The sequence below is a fragment of the Martes martes genome (assembly GCF_963455335.1).
Source record: "Martes martes genome assembly, chromosome: 13".
In the NCBI taxonomy this organism is placed as follows: domain Eukaryota; kingdom Metazoa; phylum Chordata; class Mammalia; order Carnivora; family Mustelidae; genus Martes; species Martes martes.
In genome coordinates this window covers 79,742,991-79,765,057 of record NC_137901.1, presented here as the reverse complement: position 1 = coordinate 79,765,057, position 22,067 = coordinate 79,742,991, and the positions used below count along the sequence as shown (strand labels likewise).

Below are 22,067 nucleotides of genomic sequence, written 5' to 3'. Positions count from 1 at the left end.
TTGAACTTGGTCCCATTACCAGACCAAATGTATATGAGCACGAGGAATTGATTTTAAAAGAAATCCTGTAATGATCTTGTGGTCCAACCCCATTCTATTACATGTGTACTACGTGCATGCGTTGACTAAAAGCATTAACTTGCTAAATATTTAAAATGCACAAGGCTTGCGATCATGGTTTGAGCTTTTTACCTTACAAGGTATCTTGCGACACTCAGAAAATGAAAGTCCTATGAACCTCTGAGAATCTCTGTTTGGAGGGGTGTCCATTTGCACAGCGTGGAGGAAAAAGGACTTTGACCTAACATGGCTTATCTGGGAAAAGAACACGAATGTGGTTTGATGCCGTGAATAGGCGTGGGAGTGGTATCGCCGATTCCTGAACCAGACATCATTGTCCCACTGGAAACAGTCGGGACAGCTTGCTTTGAATATACTTGCTATTTAAACAAACAGTTAGCAAAATATGTGGAAATTCCTGTAGGGCTGAACCCAAACCCCCATCAATTCAGGCCCCGCTTCCTGGCTCCGCCCTGGCTCTGCCCACCTGCGGTAGCAGGACCTGGAGGGCTGGTCTCATGGCTAAGTGACCGAGAAGGAGTCCGAGGGTCAGCAGCAGGTGATGGCATGGGTGGAGGGAAGCGAAATATCAGCAAGGTTTGGATTCGGCTGCTGGGGGCTGAGGGAGAATCCGTTCCACATCAGTTTCCAGAAAGCATCTTCGTTGAGGCTTTTTTTGGTCCCCTGTTTGAAGGCATTCTGGGAACACTGGGTGATATGAGAAAGAGGGAGCTACAAAACACTTTAGGGAAAGTCCAGCCTGGAGGTCTTATGCTGGTCATGGGCTGGATTGGATCAAGCCAAGGGAGAGCTGGTCCGGCGGAGCTGGGGGCAGTAATGAGTTTAGTGGGAGTTTATAGCTGGCGATTTGGGGCTCCCTCCCACAGAGGGAGAGATTCACCTCAAAAGATAGGAGTTTCCTCTGGTGCTCAGAGAGGCTCAGAGAAGGGAGTAATCAGCAGTCACCCTCAGAGGTCACCCTGGACAGAGCCAGTGAATTTGTTGACGCCCGCCGCTGGGTCTGCAGAGAACGTCTGAATAGGATGCTACCAAGCCCCAAATATGACAGTGTGATAACTGCTGTGTGTGTGTGATGTCTGTAGCTCATCTCAGAGGTGGAAGTTTCTGGAAGTTTCTGGAAGTCAAGGCAACCGTTTGATGAAAAGACAATGCCCAGACGGTGAACTTCTCAACTTCCGTCATGAGCAATGTTTAGCAAATGCCTATTTGGTGGCTGAGCGGGGCTAGGCTGCTGCACATCTCCTGGCTCGTGGAGTCCTCGTGGTGACCCATCTTTGGGAGGGGAAGACAGAGGCTCTGAGAGGTGAAATGACTATTTTCAAATTAACAGCTAACAGGCAACAGACCAGGGTGTGGGATTCAGGTCCTCAAAGGCTGGGCCTTTCCACTGTAGACCCCGGCTGCTGGCTTCTGTGGACTCCTAGATCCTGACCCCCCCCACCCCTGCAGCAGAAAGACGCACGCTGCCTTGATCACGATCGACAAGGATGACGATGGAGTCACAAAGGGAGGGGGGGGCAGCTCTGTCACTGAGACTCGGCGGCTACTCACATTCCCTTTCCAGGCATGGAGATGTGCTTCCTGCCCTATCGGCCTCACGTTAGCCATACAACAATGAGCAGTAAAACTGTACCTAAATGAACCTGACAATAATCAGCCAAAGGAAACAACGGCAACAACAACAATAATAATAATGATGCACATTTTCGGAGCCCTCATTCTGAGCTGACCTTTAAGAATTAAGAGCGGGCTGTGGGGCTCTGCCCCTCACTAGTCACGTGACCTTCCTCAAGTGAACCCTCTGTGCCTCAGTTTAGTCATCTGTAAAATGGGGGCAACAGTACTTCATTGGGTTGGGGTGGGGGGGGCTCCGTGAGACCGGGGACCTGAGGTGCTCACCACCGTGCCTGACGGGGCTCAACACATATTATCAGCTGCTATTCTCACAGACGTGGTTGCCTCACACTTCACCTCCCCACGAGTGGACGAGCCTGTTAGGAAACAGAGCTTCCGAGCAGATGCTGTTTTGTTGTCTGACCAAGGTCACCGGGAGGAGGAGACCCAAACGGAGAGGTCCCCAGAGCTGGGGCTGGGGAGTCCAAGAGTCTGAATGGCCATGCCCTACAACGGGGCACGGGGATCCACGTTACTGTTATTTTTACCCTGCTCTCACTGATGTGCATGTTTCCCGGCAGCTGGCTGGGTTGTCGCTGAGAGGCAGGGAGTGTCGCCGGTTTGCCTTCACTGAGATGCAGGCTGGGGCTGGCTGCCTGCTTTTGGCTTTCAGCAAAGCCAGCACCCGCTGGCTGGAAAGCTGGGGTGCGCGCCTGGGCGGAGAGGTGCCCTGACCCCCCTCTGATCCTCTGATCGCTGGGGACCCACAAGCACTCCCCCTCCCCTCGCCTCCTAATTTGGGGCTTTCTAGGCACTGGGATAATGCTAACACTTCATAGTACAGAAAAGCTTCTCAACAGATTTTGACATTTTGAAAGCAGCTAGCAAGCCCCGTGTCTCCAGGGGTGAGGAAATGCCAGGCTCCAGATGAAGTGGTGGGCAGGGGGATTTTGATGTAACAGTCATCTATCTGATTACCTGATTGCCAGTGTCAGCAAGAGGCTGGAGAGAAGGGCAGAGAGTTGAATAAGACAGGGGAGCCGTATTGGAAATCCCACCTCCCCCAGGCCCAAGATCCTCCCTCACATCCACGGAGCAGACTGATGCTTAATAAGCAACTGAAAAATAGACATTCGGCCCTGAAGCAGGACACAATTCACCCTTTCCCCTTTCGGAAAGCAAATCAGGCAGGTAAGGAAAAAATTGCCTAATAAGAAGGGAAGCACAGGGGCGCCTGGGTGGCTCAGTCAGTTAAGGACCCAACTCTTGATTTTGACTCAAGTCACGATCTCGGGGTCGTGAGATCGAGCCCCACATCGGCCTCTGCTTGGGCATGAATTCGGCTGAGGATTCTCTCTTTCCCTTTCCATCTGCCCCTCCCTCTCAAATAAGTAAAATCTTTTTAAGGAAAGATTTTATTTATTGGGGCACCTGGGTGTGGCTAAAGCCTCTGCCTTTGGCTCAGGTCATGATCCCAGGGTCCTGGGATTGAGCCCCGCATCGGGCTCTCTGCTCAGTGGGAAGCCTGCTTCCTCCTCTCTCTCTGCCTGCCTCTGTCTACTTGTGATCTGTCTGTCAAATAAATAAATAAAATCTTAAAAAAAAAAAAGGATTTTATTTATTTATTTGAGAGACAGAGAAAGAGCACAAGGTGGGAGGGAAAGAGGGGTTAGAGGGAGAGGGAGAAGCAGATTCCCCACTGAGCAGGGAGCCCAACTCACTCGATCCCAGGACACGGGGATCATGACCTGAGCCGAAGGCAGATGCTTAACCGACTGAGCCACCCAGGCGCCCCTAAATAAATAAATCCTAAAAAAAAAAAAAAAAAGAAAGAAAAGAAAAGAAGGGAAGCAGAGAAGGGCTTGATTCTAATGCTGAGGTTTTGCAGGGAGAATGGACCAATGGCAGTTTCTCAAGTCATTTACGTAGGGTAGCATTTTCACTTAAGAGGATTATTATATCAAGGGCCTTAAGAATGGTATCAAAAGTCTGTATGTGTCCCAGGTGGTATCAGCACTAAAGAAGACCTCAGAGGTCCAACAATGATCCTTAGCAAGAAAAAAAAAAAAGTAGTGTATCCTATATCCGCCACAGCAGTTCCTTTTACTATAATACCTTTTCCTACTTTCTACTAGGCAAATTCCTATATGACCTTCCAAACCCAGTTCAAATGTTACCTCTTCAGCTAAACATTTCCTGATACCTGCTGAGGTATGTTCCCACAGTGTTCTGTGTCCCTTTGTATTTTAGGATTAATAGCACTGTACTGGTATCTGTCTCCCCACATTCATCTGTGAAGGTCTTAAGGGAGGGAGGGCGAGGTTTAGTCATCTTTGTTTCTACCCCAGGGCTACGCATGTGGCAGGGGTCAGGTAAAGGTTTGGTGATGGGGGAGCTGATTTATTCTATCTACCAGCCTAGGCCAGAGAGAGTTTGTAAAGGGATGTTAAAGACGAGCATTACACGGGTCGGTTAAGCATCTGCCTTCGGCTCAGGTCATGATCCTAGGGTCCTGGAATTGGGTCCCTTGTCAGGCTCCCTGCTCGGCGGGGAGCTGCTTCTCCCTCTCCTCCCTTGCTCCTGCTCCTGCTCCTGCTCTCTATCTATCTTAAAAAAAAGGGAAAAGAAAAAGAAGACGAACGTTACAGTCATTCACGCACCGTGTTCTGGTGACGAGGGACTTGAGTCTCACTGGCTGTACCGACTGCGGAAACCGTTAGCAAGAAAAATCACCACTAGATAGAGATGAACATCTCAGCCTCCACAGACCGACTGAAGAGAAGGTGCTTCTGTGGCTGATTTTCCTCGACTCCGGATAAAGGAGAGAATCAAGAAGGAAGGGGCAGACCTCACTATTCCTTCACGGAGCTAACAGTCTTCTGTATCAGCAAGTTCTTTCTCTTGTCTAGCCTGTATCCACTCTGCTTCCCCTGGACTCCGTCGTCTTTGGCCCCGTCCTTGGGGAAAATGCAGACCGGCTGTTTTTTTCACCTCCCCCTGTCTCTTCCTGACTCAGGAAGGCAGGTAGTGGCTGGGTCTCTCTTTGTGTTATTAACAATGCTAACCCCCCCCCCCCCGCAGATGCCTAAAAAAGCAGCGAATGTGGGTTACAACTGGGAGGAAGGAAGCCGGTCCCGGGAGCGCCAGGTAAAGCGGCTTTGAGCAGGTAGAGAGAAGCTAGGCATATACGCCGGTCTTTTAGGGCGGAAAGAAGAACATTACGTTTTCTATTAATTTGCTCGGCCTGGGAAACGTTTCTCAGCACACTGTGGCTATGGAGATGTCTAGCAGGAAGTAACAGGGCTGCTTCCATAGTGCTGGGGCTGGGACTCAAATATAACCAGCCACTTGGATCTCTACCCTCTTCCAGCTGTATCTCTGAGATGCATTTGGAAAACTGAGGCACAGACAACCGAGTCAGGGTGATCTTGCTAGCCGGTGGTTTTGGGGTCAGAGATGACACTGAGGATTTGCCGGTGATAAAGGAGAGAATGTACCTCCTGGCACGGCTGATCTGTAGGTCATGCATCCAGGAGCTCCCAATTCTAAAACTGTTTCATCCTTAGGAGGATGTGATTGTTCCTACCTTGCCCAGCACCGTCTCTCCTTCTCCAGACAAAGGGAATGACCATTTTTGAGGCGCTCTAAGGCAAGTTCTCAGCACCTCTCCCTGACGGCTATGGCCAAAATGTTTAAGTCCCTCTGACTCCCAAATGCATATGTTGAAACCTAATCCCCAAGGTGGGGGTATTCGTGGGTAGGGGCTTGGGGAAGGGATTAGATCACCTTCTAAAAGAGACCCCAGGAAGATGCCTCTTCTGCCCTGTGAGGACACAGCGAGAGGACCCCTGCCATGAACCAGGAGGTGGGCTCTCAGCAGACCCTGAATTGCCATTGCCTTGATCTTGGACTCCCAGCCTCTAGAACTGTGAGAAATAAATGTGTTTTTTTGTAAGCCACCCAGTTCATGGAATTCTGGAATTAGAGCAGCCTGCCTGACCCAAGACACTGATCATTGCACCATGAAGCTCTGAAAAGAGGGCCAGTGGTCTTATTAATCACTCCTGCCCTGTTCCCAATATTGAGAGCCCCACTCCTCGGTCCTGAATTTCAAGGTTATGGTTTCTAAGCTATCACTGTCAAGCCGAGGTAAGCAGCATAAAAGGAAATGGCCATCATCCTGCCGTTGCTTAGAATTCAGCAGTGACTTTAAGGGTCTTTCTCGTGGGGTCAAAGCATCCTCTGCTTTGTCTCTGTAGGTCAGGTCTCAGGAGTTAATGCAAACCAGCAGTTACAAACTCTGACACCTGGAGGGATAGGTAGGTAGGTAAGGTAAATTAGCAAAGCAGGCTAGCTAATTTCAAGATGAAACACTCGGCTGCATATTAAACACATAAGAATATTCTTCATTTCTGTAAAATAAGAAATCTTTCTCGTGTTTCCTGTAACATACAAACCTCCTGGTCTATTTTTACCTGCCACTTATAATAAAGTCATGGATATAAAAATATTTCCCTTTCATCCTAAGAAAATCAATAGCACTAATGTTACAAAAAGTAACAGCAGACAATGGTCTTAAGGGGAGGGGTACAATAGGGAGTGGTGGGGATTGTGGCAAACTGGAAAGCCCATGCTCTGTCCATGCAGATTATTGTCTCATAAGAATATAGGCTCGAGGTGGTCAGAGTGTCCACCTTTTTAAGAGAAGCTGTGAATACAACACTTATATAAAATTTTAAAACACTGGCAGTAAATTCAAAGTACAAATACAAATTATCCTTTAAGGCAATATAGTACAGACTAACAAATCATGTCCAGAGCCTGGGTCTAGCCTGAGGCTGTCTCTTTCTGTTCTTCTTTTGTCTTGTGAGGATCTGAATTATGGCAATAACCCTTTCTTTTCAGTTAAGAAAGGAAATACAAAGAAGAATGTTAACTTTATTTGCTCGATTAATCTTGAATGGAAAACAGCCCCCTCACAGCTCACGGGGTGGCCCTGAGTTTTGAGGACAGCATAATAGACGTCTCTATTGGTGTTCCTCCTCCAAGCATTCCTAGATGTCACTGCAAGAGGGTGAGTCACTAGCCAGGGGGCATGGCTCTGACCTACCGCAGAATCCCTGACATCCTTATCTTCCTGGCTAGCTATTAGCCGCTAAGGAAAGCAATCCCTGCTGAGGCTCTGGAATGTTCCCTCCTCCCCTTGGGAGGCTATATAGAGAGGCTTTGGGTCCTTGTTCAGGTGAGCTGGTAGTGAAAGTTGCCATCCATCCAGATACATCAGAAGACAGAACCTGGCCACCTGCCCTGTGCCATCCAGGGTGGATAAGGAGAAGGTGACTTGGGCCATCTCCCTGTTCTGACCTCCCATGCACCATTCCTCCCATAACTCGTTGCAGTGCAGAGGATAGGTAGCAAATTCATCTGCTTTAACAGGGCTGCACTGGCCTGGTCTGTGAGCCGCCCAAGCAGGTGAGAATGAAGCGCTGCCTATCTCTAGCCAAATCTCTCTACGCTCAGAAACAACATCGACTCAGCTGCCAAAACACACCTCAGCAAACTGGCAAAGACCGAAAAGTTTGATAATACGTGAGGCTGGTGAGGCTGTGGGGACAGTACCGCTCTCCTGCTTCGCTGGTAGGATTGGGACCATGTTTACAGTGAGCCATTTCCCAATTTCTGCCCCAATCACAAATGTATATGATCGTTGAGCTAGCAATTCCACGTCTAGGAATTTATGCTGTTGAAAAGACTGCCCATGTGCCATGCGGGGCATTTAAGCAATGTCATGGCAGGATACCAGCAAGGACCTAAGTGTCCATTATGGAGGTCTGGCTCAGTAGGTATGGCAGAGCCATGCAATGGAATATTATACAGCTGTGAAAAAGAGCCAGGCCTCCCCTCCCCTACAAATTGGGGGTAATCACCAGAATATGTTGATAAGTGAAAAGCAAGGTGCGGAGAAATACGTATAATGTGTTCTCATTTGCATGAGAACAATGTGTGTGTGTGTGTGTGTGTGTGTGTGTGTGTGTGTGTGTGTGTCTATGCGTAAAGTATTGCGGAAAGAACCACAGAAATGATAAATATTGCTGGAATTGCTGGAATGTGGCTGGAATTTGGGAGGAGAGGAAAACTTTTTACCGTGTAACTTTACTTTCTAAATTTGGGATGTGAGTGGCATGGGAGTACCTCTGCTGGTGAAAACAGAATTGAATTTCGAAAAATGGCAAGATCATGAACAAAGCAAAACAAAGCCAAAACCCATCTCCTAGGAGGCGTGCTCCCGGCCTCAGAGCCCCTGAGCTCGCCAGGCGTGGTGGCTCATTCCCGTCCCAACATGGTTTGACATAAGCCATCCCTCCCCTCCTCTTCACGCCGGGGACGGTTCAGGGAGCCGTGGAGTGTGGGAGCCAAGCTGGCACCAACTGCTTACCTGCTCCTTCTCTGAATACGGGTTGTTGAGGATGACGGGCACGTGGTCCTTCCCCCACAGGTCACTGAAGACTCGGTCATTCTCCACACCAAGGGGCAGTGGTTTGTGTGACTTGCCATCCACACCTCTGGAAGGCAACGTAGGGGAAAGTGAGAAAGGCATGATCTCAGGGGGGACAGGCCGATGGCCCCGGTCTGCAAGACCCACATCTGTACAGAATTTCTACAGTCACCCTCAGGACTCTGCACAGAGCCAACACGCTGTGGGTGCCCAGCCTGCTGCTCGGCAGAATCACCAGCAACAGGTGGGAAGGCGGGCAACCCCCTCACCAAGCACAGAGGTGAGCTCACTGATGTCAGCGCTGATGGCTGGTACACACCCCCCTTTGTGGACATCACTTCCGGATGGCCACGATCTGGCCTTTGTCCTCCCTTCTCGCTTGCCCATTTCAAAGATCCAGAGACACAGAAGGCTCATTCCCTGGCAGAGCCCTGGACAACTTCAGATGTAGGAGGCGGGACAGACAGAGAAGACAACAAGCCCCGGGGACAGGGTGATCGGTCATCCTAATTCTGAATAAGCACTAATAATGAGACTAATGATAGCTGCGCCAAGAGAAACAGAAATGATTCTGAAAATGAGGGGAACAGAGCAACAAAATAAATAAGACCATAAAAATGATAGCTAGTGTTTATTAAGTATTTATGTGTCAAGTACCTTACAAGGGTTTTAATTTAATCCTTGTGACAACTCTACGAGGTAGGGATGGATATTAACGACATTTTATGGATGTTGTAAGCGAGACAGACACTAAGATGCTCAGGGTCACAGTTTTGCAGTCCAGTATTCACAGCCATTCTGAATTGGAGGCTCTCATTATCATCATTCATCAGCATCGTCATCACCCTCATCACCATCACCACCACCACCCTCATCACCATCACCGTCATCACCACCACCACTCTTGTCAACATCACCATCATCTACCACCCTCATCACCATCACCATCATCACCACCATCACCTTCATCACCATCATCACCACCACCACCCTCATCACCATCGCATCATCACTACCACCCTCATCACCACCACCACCCTCAAAACCATCACCACCACCACCACCCTCATCACCATCAAATCAACACCACCACCCTCATCACCATCACTGTCATCACCACCACCCTCATCACCATCACTGTCATCACCACCACCACTCTCGTCAACATCACCCTCATCACCATCACCACCACCACCACCCTCATCACCATCACCACCACCACCACCACCCTCATCACCATTGCCATCATCACTACCACTCTCATCACCATCACCAGCATCACCACCACCACCCTCATCACCATCACCAGCATCACTGTCATCACCATCACTACCAACACCAAGATCACCATCATTACTATTGTCATCATCACCATCACCACCATCACCACCATCATCGCTATCACCACCACCATCATCACTATCACCATCAACATCATCACTATCACCGCCACACATCACATCACGACCATCACCACCATCATCACCAACACTATCATCACCACCACCACCATCATCACATCAACAGAATCACTATCATCACTATCACCATCCCTAGTACCATCACATCATCATCACCATCATTACTATTGCCATCATCACCATCATCACCACCGCCACCACCACCCAAACTTACATTGATACCATCACCACCACCATTATTCTGATGATCATCACCATCCAGCTTTTCCTCATCCGCATAACCATCATTACCATCATCACCATCACATCACTACCAGCATCACCATCCTCCTCCGTTGTCACCATCATTAGCATCTTCATTACTATAATCATAATCCTCATAATCATCATCGGATAAGGAGATGGAGGCTCAGAGAGGTTAAATCATTAGCCCAAATCACACAGCTATGGATGCAGGAGTTGGGATTCAAACCCAGACTTGTTCTTGACTCTAAGTACTGACTTCTTAACTGCAAAGCTTTCCTGGCTCTCTGCTCTTGAACTCAGATTCAGGAGGAGACAATCTCAGCTAGGTTCTGCAGCCTGGTCATCCTCTAAAGATGGAGAGAAGTCATGGCTGAAATGGAACTGACTTCACATCACAGTCCAGACCTCCCGACCAGCTCTGCCTCACCTCTGCCCTTCTTCCCTCTGAGCTGTCCTCCTGCTTCCTGACAACGGGCCTCTTTTTAACCTTCCCATCCACTTTCACTCTGACTATAGCATCTGTCTGCTCCCCAGCTTCGGGCACCATGGCTTGCTCTGGAGCCCCTCCTGATCTGGGTCCCAGGTGTCAAGGCTGACCCTTACCTAGCCCTCTGTTCTACCTTCCCAGCTTTAGGGATGTATAGTCCCGGTCCCATCATTTCCCCCCACCCCTAGTCTGGCGCCGATGGTCATTTGGGATCAATCGGAAGCCAGGGCTCGAGCTCTGAGGGCCCTGAGTGGCCCCTCCAGCTGCTCACTCGGGGCCAGTCGCACCTCCTCCTCGCTGTGTCTCACAAAGCGCTGGTGGCCTGCGTCATGAGCCACTTCCACTCAGCTGCGTGGAGAGGTCTGCAATTGTCAGAGGGAACATTCTGTTTTACCCTCTCGAAAATGTCACCAAAACACGCTGGGAGTGGTTCTTGATTACAGACATTTCACAAGCCAGTGGTTTACCTACATGGTGATAAACAGAGGAATTTTCTGTTGAGATGGCTGCTCAAAATGTCACTCAGCTCCCGCTCAGCTCCGAAACGCCCGAGCTTATGATATCACGTGACTATAAATGGGGCTTCAGCAGAGACGAGAGGCTGATACTGTTTGAGGGTCTGTAACATACCAGGTGCTGGCGGAGAAGTGACTTCATTTACTCTCAACAGACTGTTTTACAGGTGCAAAAACTGAGCCCAGAGAGGTTATGTACATTTCCCGGGCTCCCACAGTAAGCACAGAGAAGGGCTGAGATTTGAAACTAGGTCTGATTGATGCTCGCCCCAGATCCTTCCATTTTTAAACAGAGACAGGAAAAAGGAGTTACTCCAAGCCAGAGGCTAAAGAGCAAGGAATCCAACCTCTCTTGCTGAATGAGGCCAGTCTGCAAACATTACAGGGAACAATTACCTAGGCAACTCCGAAATGGCTCACATGGCTTGTCTGCCGTGAATCTTCAGGGAGACCTGCTTTTATCCTCACCCTCCCCGCTCCTTTTTTAAGAGCCTTTAACACCTCTGTTTAAATAATGCATTTGAAGTGTTTTGTCAACACAAACTTATTTAAGAGTCCCGTGTGATGAGCTGGGGAGGAATATTTTTAATATGGGACCAGGGGGAACACCCAGGTTGAGCTATTTTGTTTCCGTTCACCCAAGAGCAAAATCAGAAGTAGATTTCCGTAGATTCCCAGCTCCCAGTCTGACAGTGATAACCAGGTCTGAGAGAAAATCTGGCTAATTGTGGCGAATTTGCTCACCCTGGGATCTAGCTGCTTGATGGGTTCCTATGGGAACCAGGAAGCTACTGGTTAAGAGGGCGGGCTATCGGCTGGGTGGCATTGGGTTCAACTCTTGGCTCTGCTGGTTATAAGTTGTGCAACTTTGGATACTTATGCTGTCTGAATCGCCATCGATTCATCTCTAGAGCAGGTTAATAATACCTAGTTCATGGGGTTGCAGCAATGGTTAAACCAGGTTAAGCTTATAGCTCTTAGCTGTGCGGCACCTGCTGTTACTTTTTCTACTAATGTGTTCATGGGCTGATCAGACAGAAACAGAAAAAGGGAAAATGCTGGTTCTGTATAAAACAGCCAAGGTTGCTCTAAGCCAGCATGGTCTGGTAGAACTTTCTGTGATGATGGGAACATCCTATGTCTACGTTGTCCAATTTTATAGCCACTGGTTACGTGCAGCAATGAGTACTTGAAATGTGCCCGTGGTCAGTGAGAAACTGAATCCGAAATTTTATCTAATTTTAATGAAATTTAAGTAGCTAAATGTGGCTGGCGGTTATAGCACTGGACAGTGGCCCCTCAAGGACTCGGAACATTAAGTTCCAAGGACTCAATGTCTCAGAAGCCTGGGAAAGGAGACATGCATCGCTTTTGCTGAGAAAAAGCATGTTCTCTGGGGGTTGGACGGCACAAGTAGGGATACTCAGACCCTTTCTGAGCTGTCGTATCTTGTTCACAAGGCACAGGACTTCAGGAATTCTCCGCTTCCCTTCCAGACTCTTACCTCCCATCATTCTCAGGCCTGATCTCCACTCTTTCCTCCTCCCAAAGAGCACCCTGTTGTCTGCTCTTAACTTTATACTTGACCTCCCTGCAATGCCCTTTCTTCCTCCCTCTGCCAGGAATCAGCTCCGACTCAACCTTCAACACCCGCTTCACACCCCTCTTCTCCTGCTCTACCTTCCACCTGGGGAGCATTTTCTGTGCTTTCTGGCAAGGACTAAACTAAAGCCCCTTTTCTTCCAATTCGCTAGCTGGATAGTCAACCCCAAGCTAACACAGTCAGTCTGGCATCTCTAGACCTTCCAAAAACTTTTGCCAGCTCCTTCCCACTGAGGCTTCCTGGGGGCCAGGCCTTGGGCTCTCAGGCAGGGCGTGTGGGGGTCCTGGGTCAATGCCACAGGAACTTTGCACAGGTGCTGGTCACCCCAGTGCCGACCACTATCTAATGCCGAGTACCCAGGATGGGGAGGAGGTGGGCCAGGGCTGTGTGTCGGGCACGGTCTGGAGGTAGGGGCTGCCTGCTCCGCCCCGACCAGGCGAGAAGGCTGCTGAGGAGCAGCTGGTCCTCGCAGGAGGCCTTCCCGCGTCTCTCCTCAGACACCGCGCTCTGCTCTGACCCCCTTCTCACCGTCCGCCCTCCACCTGGTCTCGGATATTGGGAGCGAAGTTAGAGCAGGAAGACTTGGGGGCCTTGGAAAAATGAGTCTGAGGTCTCTGCAAAGCTCTGTTCCAGATCTCATCATGCTAGAGTGGGGGAAGATGACGAAAGGGAAGACGAGGCTCTTGAGAGCTAGAATTTTACCGCAGTGCTCTAGCTAAGAAGTGAGGTGAGGGCCTCTGGGCTCAGCAACAATCGGGACTGTAATTATTCACATCACAAAAACTGGACGGGGTCCTCAAACTCCAGTGTTTACAGCGTCCAGGCTGAGCCGATTGGCGGACTCAGGATCCTGGGGAGCTGGAGAGCCCACGCTAGGCCCTGCCCCGCTCCCCAGGCTGGCTGTCTCCCCACGAACAGACTTGATGCTAATAGCGCTTCTGATATTCTCTTTATTTTTGAGAGGCTGGAAATCAGTTTCATTGTGAAACCTCTTGCTTTCTCTATTTTGCCACAAAATCATTCTTTAGAAAACCCTGTAGGCCTCCCAATAAAACTTGCAGGCGATCTGGGTGGGACCTTCAATCCCCAGTTTGTGACCTGGGACCTAAAGGAATGTCTGAGCTCCTCCCCCTAGAGTGATGCTCTGGAGAGGTCATATGGAGCAGTGTACCTTTGGGGTGGGCTGGACAGGAGGGGGACTGGTCAGCTGCCCGGCCTGTGATGAACGTGCTCGCTACTGACCTTAAAGGAGGAAACGGAATGGTAGTTCTGGAAGGAGTCTTAGGGCTCATCTGGTCCACATATTACTTTTACAGATGGAGAAACTGAGGGCCAGAGAGGTCCAGGGGCTTTTCTAAAATACGTAGGTGCTGAGTGGCAAAGGCGGGGGGACTCAAAGTAAGGCCACGGAACCCAGTCCAGTGAGACCTCATAGTAATGGCCAGTCTAGGACCTGGGCACAGCATTCTCCAGGGGGCTTGTTGGATGAGTGCAGTGGGCTAAAAGTGGCCGCGGGAGACATCAAGCCCTAACCCCTGGAACCCATACATGTTACCTTATGTGGAAAGGGGGTCTTTGCAGGGGTGATGGAAGTTGAGGATCTTGAAAATGGGGAGATTATCTTGGATTAACTGGGTAGGCCCTAAATGCCATCACACGGGTCCTTAGAAGAAGGAAGCCGAGGGAGATCTGCCATAAGAGAGGAAGGCCATGTGGCTCTGGAGGCAAGAGGCCGCATGCTGGCTCTGAAGGGTCAGGAAGGGGGCACCTGGGTGGCTCAGTGGGTTAAAGCCTCTGCCTTCAGCTCAGGTCATGATCCCAGGGTCCTGGGATGGAGCCCCGCATCTGGCTCTCTGCTCAGCGGGGGGCCTGCTTCCTCCTCTATCTGTCTGCCTCTCTGCCTACTTGTGATCTCTCTCTGTCAAATAAATAAATAAAATCTTTAAAAAAAAAAAAAAAGAAAAAAAAGAATGAAGGGTCAGGAAGGGGCTACCAGCCAAGAAAGGCAAAGAATGCAGCTCTCGCCGCTGCAAAAGGTAAGGAAACAGATTCACCTCAAGAGCCTCCAGACCTAAGACCTTCGGAGCCGTAGGAGAATAAATGCAGGTTGTTTTAGGCCACCATGTTTGTGATCTTTGTTAACTGCAGCCAGGAGCAGGGGAAACTGAGACAGTGGCTGGGGCAGGGATGGCACGGGGCGGGGTGCAGAATGAGTGTCCCGGCCCACATGTGATGTCACTGCCTACCTCTTTATTCCTACTCACTATGCTCACGTCCCACAGACCTTCTTTCCGTTCCTTGAATATCCTACCTTGTTCCTGCCTCAGGGCCTTTGCTCCTGCTTTACCTTCTGCCAGGAATGCCCTTCCCTAGATTTCACACGGTTCACACCTTCTGGCCTCGGTATAAATGTTGCCTTTTTAGGGAGGCTTTCTCTGACTCTCTGATCTAGTTTTTGTTTTTGTTTTTGTTTTAAACTTAACCCCAAGCCTTGTTTCTTCAAATCCCCATGTCATTTTTTTTTTAATGTTAGTCACCATACAGTACATCATTCGTTTTTGATGTGGTGTTCCATGTCTCTCATGCAATTTCTAAAGCGATTGCCTGAGGCTACCTGTTTATTATTCCCTTCTTGTCTATGACTTCTTAATGACAGAAACTCATCAGTGGATCCCCAGTTCCAAGGACAGGATCTGGGGCAGAACAGATGCTCGATAAATATTTGTTGAATGAAAGATGGTGAGAAGCCCCCTGGTTACAGGCTGTCAGGGGTGAGCAGGTGGCTGGGTGGTCTTAGTCCATAGCTCTTCCCCAGAATGAGGGGCTGGGTGCCCCCATGACAAAGTGGCGGGGACACAGACGGAAGAGAGAGTAAAGCAAGAGTAATGACTCTATAACTAGGACTCCTCTCCCTCCCCCAAGAAAGGACGGACTGGGGAAGCCCCAGGTGTTCAAATGGTCAGGATGAGAATGAAAGCTCACACTGACACTCAGTGCAAAGGCAGTCATCGGAGTCAATGCCAACAGAGTGACTCAAAGCCATGAGTCAAGTGCAGCCAGAGAGGAGGTCCTCTACTGCAGACAGCCCTGGAGTCAGGGCTGTTGTCGGTTGGTCTGAGATCAGTTCTCCGGGGGTGCTATCTCTCCTCTCTCTCCCCCTTCCAGACTGAGAAAGTACTCCAATGTCCTCAGCAGCTTGATGGCGAGCGGTCAAGTACGCTGTGGCCGACAGTGCCATCTAAGCTGGTAGCAGCCAAGACCATGGGCTTGGGGTCAAGTCCTGGCTTTGCCGCTTGTGAGCTGTGTGACCAGGCATAAGTGACTGCACCTCTCTGAGCCTTGGTTTGCTTATTAGGAAAACAGGTGCTATGAGGAGCAAATGAACTCATCAATGTCAAGACCTTCGCATGGGTCCGGGCCCACCTGGAGTGCTCAGTACAGGTTGACCTGCATCACGATGGCGAAACACAGGCTTGTCACAGGTGACCTCCTCTCCCCAGTTAAGCTCATTCTCTGGGCTTGAAACGGACTTCTGTGCCTCTGGCCACGTTCTCTTGCCTGGTTTGTCTTTAACTGTAGATGCCCACAGTGAGACGTCCAGGTAGAAGCCAGGCGGCACCCTGTGGCCCGTGCTAGGTGGCTCTGGGCAAAACTGCTCCAGCTCTCGGAGTTTCAGTTTTCTCGTCGATAAGAGGACCCCAACCACACAGCCCGCGTAGGGAGCTGAATTCACCCCAGCCCTGAAGACACGGGGGTCGGGAAGGTACTCTGTAAGGACCCGAGTCCCCTGCAGGTGGAGGGGAAGTGATCCCAGCACAGGGCGAGGCTGACCGGCTGGTCCAGATGGATGCTGGGCCAGGGACCTTGGCCTCTTTAGAACCCTCCTTCAGGGCAGCAGGCTGAACAACCTGGATATCCTCTGACACGCAGCATTTTAAAGTGACCGCTCCCAAGGGCAGAAGGTCCCAGAAGCCCCCAGATTTCCCTTCCTTACACACCCACATGCTGCCACCACCCGCCAGGCCCACCTTCCCCCAGATGCAAGGTGAGACTGTACCTACACGAACAATCACATCTCCCCCGGCGAAGGGCCAGCATCCCCAACAACAGGACCAGGGACGCCCCGCAACGGAAAGGAACTAGATAAAGCAGGAGAATAGGTCTGCGTCCAAGAGGAAAGAGGGAAGGAAGGAAATGAGGCCAAGAGAACGGGAAAGTCAAGGGCACCGCTGAGAACCAGGGATGTCCCCAGCCTCTGCTTGGTTCCCCAGAAGCCACAGACTGCTGCCTGTGACCAGGATGTGGGGCTCCAGGCCTGGTGGGGGCCATTCAGAAGCCAGCTCTGACCCCCACCCCAAAAAGCAGGCGGGATGGGGAAGCCCCTGGAAGGGTGTGTCATTTCCAGGCCACCATGTGCTCCAAGGGGCTCCGATGCTCCCAGGCCTGCCAGGCCCAAGAGTGACCCTGAAGACCGTTCTGTCCCTGGGCTTCCGTTTCCTGACTTGGGACGCTGACACTTAGCACGGCATTTAGTTCAGCCACTGGGAGGCAGGGTGGTAATTCCTGAGGGCACAGCTGCAACAACCAAAAGTTTGGGTTGTTCCAACGATCTTGAGGGCTCCTGCCATCACAGTGGGAAGGAGGTGGCCTCGGAGGTGGGGGGACACCCTGCAGTGCCAGGGACAAACCCACACAGGGAAGACGGGGCCTGGCTGCCACGCACCTTTTGGACATCCACCCAGATCCAAAGCAAGCTAAGATTCCTGAGCCAAGATTCCAGTTGGGTCGGACATACAAACACGGCTTTAAAATATCCCAACTTTCCTTGCAGACCACCACTGGGTCAAATAAAGACAGGACACCGTTTTATCGGGAGTCCGGTCACCACTTCGGAAAATCCCATCATCACACCACTAAGACGACCCTACTGGTGGTGTCTGAGTTGCCGAAACGACACACTTGTGCCAAATCCACATTTGACACTGTCATGTGCGGGCTAATTCTACGTGTAGGGGCAGATATCCAAGTACTGATCGATTACATTACAGCTTCTATTACTATAAATTACTTTCTTTCTTTTAAAGATTTATTTTTTAATTTGAGACACACACAGAGAGAGAGCGTGCTTTGGGCAGAGGGAGAGGGAGAGAGACACCCAAACAGACTTTCCGCTAACCAGGGAGCCTGATACAGGGCCTGATCCCACGACCCTGAGATTATGACCTGAGCTGAAACCAAGAGTCGGACACCCAACCGACTGTGCCGCCCAGGCGCCCCTACGATAAATTACTTTGATGCTTGGTGTCCTTTCTTTTATAGTTAGGGCATTATATTTCTTAAAAAATGTAAAGTGTGAGTAGGTTATATGATCCATGAATTTGCTCCTTGTTAGTAAAGGGGACATTTAAAGATATTTGTTAAAGTGGCAGAAGGTGAGGGAAGGTTCTGAGTCCAGCACAGGTGTGAGCCATCAAGCCAGACGATACTCATCCTGCGAACTGTTTCTCTCAGCTGGGTTCCTGGAGCCCTGAACTTGACCCGGGCCACTTTCTTCCAAACTATGCCTTCTCCAAAGCACTGTTTGCTGCTCCTTTTGGTCACAGGAATGAAGGCTGCGATGGACGAGGGCACGTCAAGAGCTTGGGGCAGCCTCCCAGTTTGGGAAACTAGGCCCGCCGGAGGAGACCCCACGTCAGACCGGCGTGTCCTCCCTCCACCTTGGGGAAACAAAGGCTGCTTTTCTGAGTTGGGGTTTGGAGGGCTGTGGTTCAAGTCCTTTGTACTTCATGACCTCTGCCAATCCAAGTGTCCCGCACCGAGCTTGTGTGTCCTGCCCTGTCCGCTGAGAGAGGGTCATACTGGCTTCTGGGACGGGGAGGGACCTGCCGGGGACTTCTCCTCGTCACACAGGGAGATTCAGGCTCCTGGGTCTGGGGTGGGGCTGAAATCAAGCCCCAGGGAATTCCGACGCTCCCGACCCCACGCCCGCCCTGCGCCCAGCCACGACTCAGAACCAAGTGTCTGGAACGCTAGATATGGCCCCAGATATAACACCAGATGTAACACTCTCACGTAGCTTCCTGCTGCTCCTCCTGGGAGAAGGGGTGTTGAGGAGGAGGGTCTACCCAGGAAACTTTGAGGCGAGGCACTTCGGGTGGTGTCCCAGAAAAACTAGGCCAATGACCGAACCTGGGTTCTCCAACTGCTTTAGGATTTAAATCCACTGAATGAGACTTGGCGGCTGCTGGCTTCCCGGGAGGTATGTCAAGACTATGTTGTCTCTCCCATGTGTGCCGCTGAAGGGAGCCCTGGGAGGCGGCAGCGACCCTGAGGACTGGGTTCTTGCCTGGGGTGGGGGTCTGGTGCTTAGTCGTGGGTGAACCAGGCCCCAGATCTCTGCAAACCAGGACAGCCCCAGTGACAAATCCTGGCCTCCAGCTCTGGAAAGGAAGGTCAGGATGATAGGGGCTCCCTGACACTTGCCCCACAAAGAGGGTCACACCATGACCTGTTGTACTGGGGCCAAGACACTGTCTCCTGTAGAGATGGGACCAAAGGTATGAGGGAGACTCCAAGCTGCCCCAGGAATGTGCAGAAGACAGAAGAGAGCAGGGCGGAGGACAGGAGCTCAAAGGGCAGCAGGGAATGCCTGGCGGCTTCTGATACAGGCTCGTTTTCCCTCTTGGTGTCTTGCTAGAATTGGCTTGGTTTTTGCCCAGGTGGGAAAAGTTAAAAAAGCTCCAGGAAGCAATGGTGGGCTGAGATAGGGTGCCACAGACTGAGACCCCCCACAGAAGGCAGTTTGGGGGGTGACCCATCAGGAAGGAAGACTAGATCCCGTGCAATTCCTCCACCATGTAAGGCACACTCCAACCCCAGGACCTTGGCACCTGCTGCTCCCTCTGCCTGGAATGGCCCTCCTCCATAAAGCTTCAAAGCGCCTTTCTTCCCCTTCCACTGGGTCTTCCAATGTCACCTTCCTGGAGACCTGCCCAGCCTCTCTCTCTAAAATTCACTCTCCCCAATACTTCCCGACCCCTTTCTTGTTCCATTTATCTCCTTAGCACATATCACCGATGGCCTACCTATTTTAACATCTTGGTCTCATTTATTCTTCGTCTTTCCCACCACACTATAAGCTCCCCAAGGTCAAGGGGCTTGTCTATTTCATTCACTCGCAAGGTCAGAGGGTTTGTCTGTCCCATTCATTGCTTTACGCCTGGTGCCCAGAGCAGTGTCTGGCCACAGTAGACCTTCACTGTGTTAAATGAACCGGTGCATGGGCCTGGAGAGTTCTTTAATCCAGGTCCCTGAGGAACAAGCTGGGGACCTCTACATGCTCTCCAGACACTCAGGGGTCCTTGGACAGAGGAGTGGGAAATCTTGGCCTGGGTTTCTGGGTAGCCCCACGCCTGAGCCTCCCCTGTAGTGGGGGGTGGATAAGAAGGAGGGGCTGTAGGGTTAATACTAATCTAAGATAACAGCAGAAGGGGGCAGAGAGAAATTTCCCTCCCTCTCATATCTCTGGACCCACTATTCTCTGACCCCCTGGCCCACCTGCCAATTCCTCCCCAAAGAAGGTGCTAGAATCACCCAGGTCCTGGTCCCCCTGCATTTGCCAGGTGGGCATTGCCTGTTCTCTTCCTCTCCAGAATCAGGGGGACCGGGACCTGGGTCTTCACGTTCTAGCCTTAACTCCTGCGCAACATGAGCAAGCCCAGTTTTGGGGAAACTGGGGCCAGTTCTCTACTTTGATTCCTCCCTTGTTCCAAGCAGCTGTCACAAGGATATAGCTGGGTTAGGCTGAGGGTTACCCAGGCCTCAGCTCATCCCCATCCAGTTCCCGGGACCTCGGCCTTCACCGTATGCCAAGGCTGCCATGGACACCCGCCTCTCGCTCACTGGATGACCTAGGAGAGGCCCCTTCCCTCTGAGCCTCAGTCTTCTGCCCCATGAATTGCAGATCGCAAAAATACCCACTGTGAGGGGTTGCTGGAAGACACGGCATCAGCTACCACGACTCTTAGCTCTGGGTCTCATGGCAAGAGATACAGGCCTGAAGTTAGGCCCATTCCGCTCTCACAAGTGCAGTTTTAAGGGAAAGAAGCAAGAGGGGCCGAGCGGATGTGCCTGGGTGAGCGTCTGGAACAGCTCAGGTTGGCTCCTGGGTCCGACACCGAGTTGCAGGACATGCTTCCATACAGGACACACATGCACACAGGCAGGTGCGCACACACGCCCGTGCGCACACACCTGCGGCACTTACCTGTCCACCTGGACTTCCGCGTCTTTTGTCTCCGCCTTGGAAGGTCCCCCTCCGTTGATCCCTTTGCTCCCACTGGTGAGAAGGCTCAGCACAGGCTCTATCTCTTTGAGCAATTCACTGTTCTGGCTGTCTTGGGGGGCGCCCCCCGTGCTTTTCTTGGTGGGGTCCTGGCCTGGGGGCCTGGGAGCCAGGCTGTTGGTGTTCGAGAGTGAGCCTGCTTCCTGCCTGCTGTCATGGGTATGCTGGGGGCCATTGCCAGGCCCCGTGGTCCCGTCCACGGCCGGGGTGTGCTCCTTGCTGGCTGATGACTGGTGAGAGAGATCAACGGCTGTGGTGGGGAGACCCAGGGGCCGTGTCACCCGGATGGTCTTAGGGGTCCCATCCCCAGTGAAGGTGGTCTCCAGGTGAGTGGTGAAGCCCTCAGGGCCTCTCAGAATGAGGACCACGTGGGTCTCAGAGGCGATGCCCCTGAGCACCTCCAGGGCACTGTCATAGCTTAGGTCCACCAGGGGCTGGCCATTGACTGCAAGGATGATGTCGCCGGCCTGGATGAGGCCGCTCTGCTCTGCGGCACCCCCTCGGATCAGGTCGGAGATGATCACGGGTGGCTTGTTCACCCGCTCCTTCACCAGGAAGCCCAGGCCCCCCACCTTGCGCTTGAAGAGGCGGACGGAAATGACGTTGGGTTGGATCTGCTGAACACTGAACACCTGACTCTCCATGCTGTCTAGTGTCCGGGGGTCTGAAGACTTAAAATAGGTCAAGCCAAGATGAGTTCACCAGGAGGAGCCAGGCTTTACGCCGTGCTGAGAGGAAGAGCCGGGGGCTGGCGACTCGGGGAGGCTCAAGAAGGAGCTGCTCTTGGGTTCGTCCTCTCCGTCTTTGACGTCAACTCGGCGTCACCCACTCACTCCCATCCGGCCATCGGTGGCATGATTTCATGCATCTGCCTTCCTCCTTGTTCTCTAGGAAGTGATGGTCGATCGGGCAGACGTCAGGAGAAGCCGTGGGACGTGTCCCTAAGCCACAGGTCAGGCAGACTGGGGAGGAGAAGTGTCTGGTGGATGCGTCTAGATGTGTCTCGAGGTGACGCAAACTCCTGGGCACTATTCTCTGGGCATTGCCGGCCCGTCAGACCTGTGCTGGAGAGAAGGAACAAAGGAGGGGTGAAGCTACCAGACAGAGATTGATGTGGGGTGCCCAGTGCCATCTTCAAAACCGAGATGGGAAATGCAGCCAACTGAGAAGTCTAGCCACAAGACACTGGGGTTTGGAAGCCAACCTCGAAATGAAATCCTTCCTCCTCGAGGGGAGGGGGGCCTTCCCCGTTAGCAAATT

The 22,067-nt window shown here is 51.5% G+C and overlaps 1 protein-coding gene across 2 annotated transcripts in view; it reads right to left on the bottom strand.

The window, feature by feature from the left end:
- NOS1 (nitric oxide synthase 1) overlaps nucleotides 1-21,451 on the bottom strand; it is a gene marked incomplete at both ends in the record, with an annotated part of 82,055 nt that extends 60,604 nt beyond the window's left edge. For both annotated transcript variants that reach the window (XM_080822158.1, XM_080822159.1), the window contains 2 exons: nucleotides 8,132-8,258; nucleotides 20,730-21,451. In XM_080822158.1, coding sequence (XP_080678284.1) covers nucleotides 8,132-8,258; nucleotides 20,730-21,451 — 849 coding nt within the window. The remainder of the gene's footprint in view (nucleotides 1-8,131; nucleotides 8,259-20,729) is intronic.
- Between the last annotated feature and the right edge of the window lie 616 nt (nucleotides 21,452-22,067).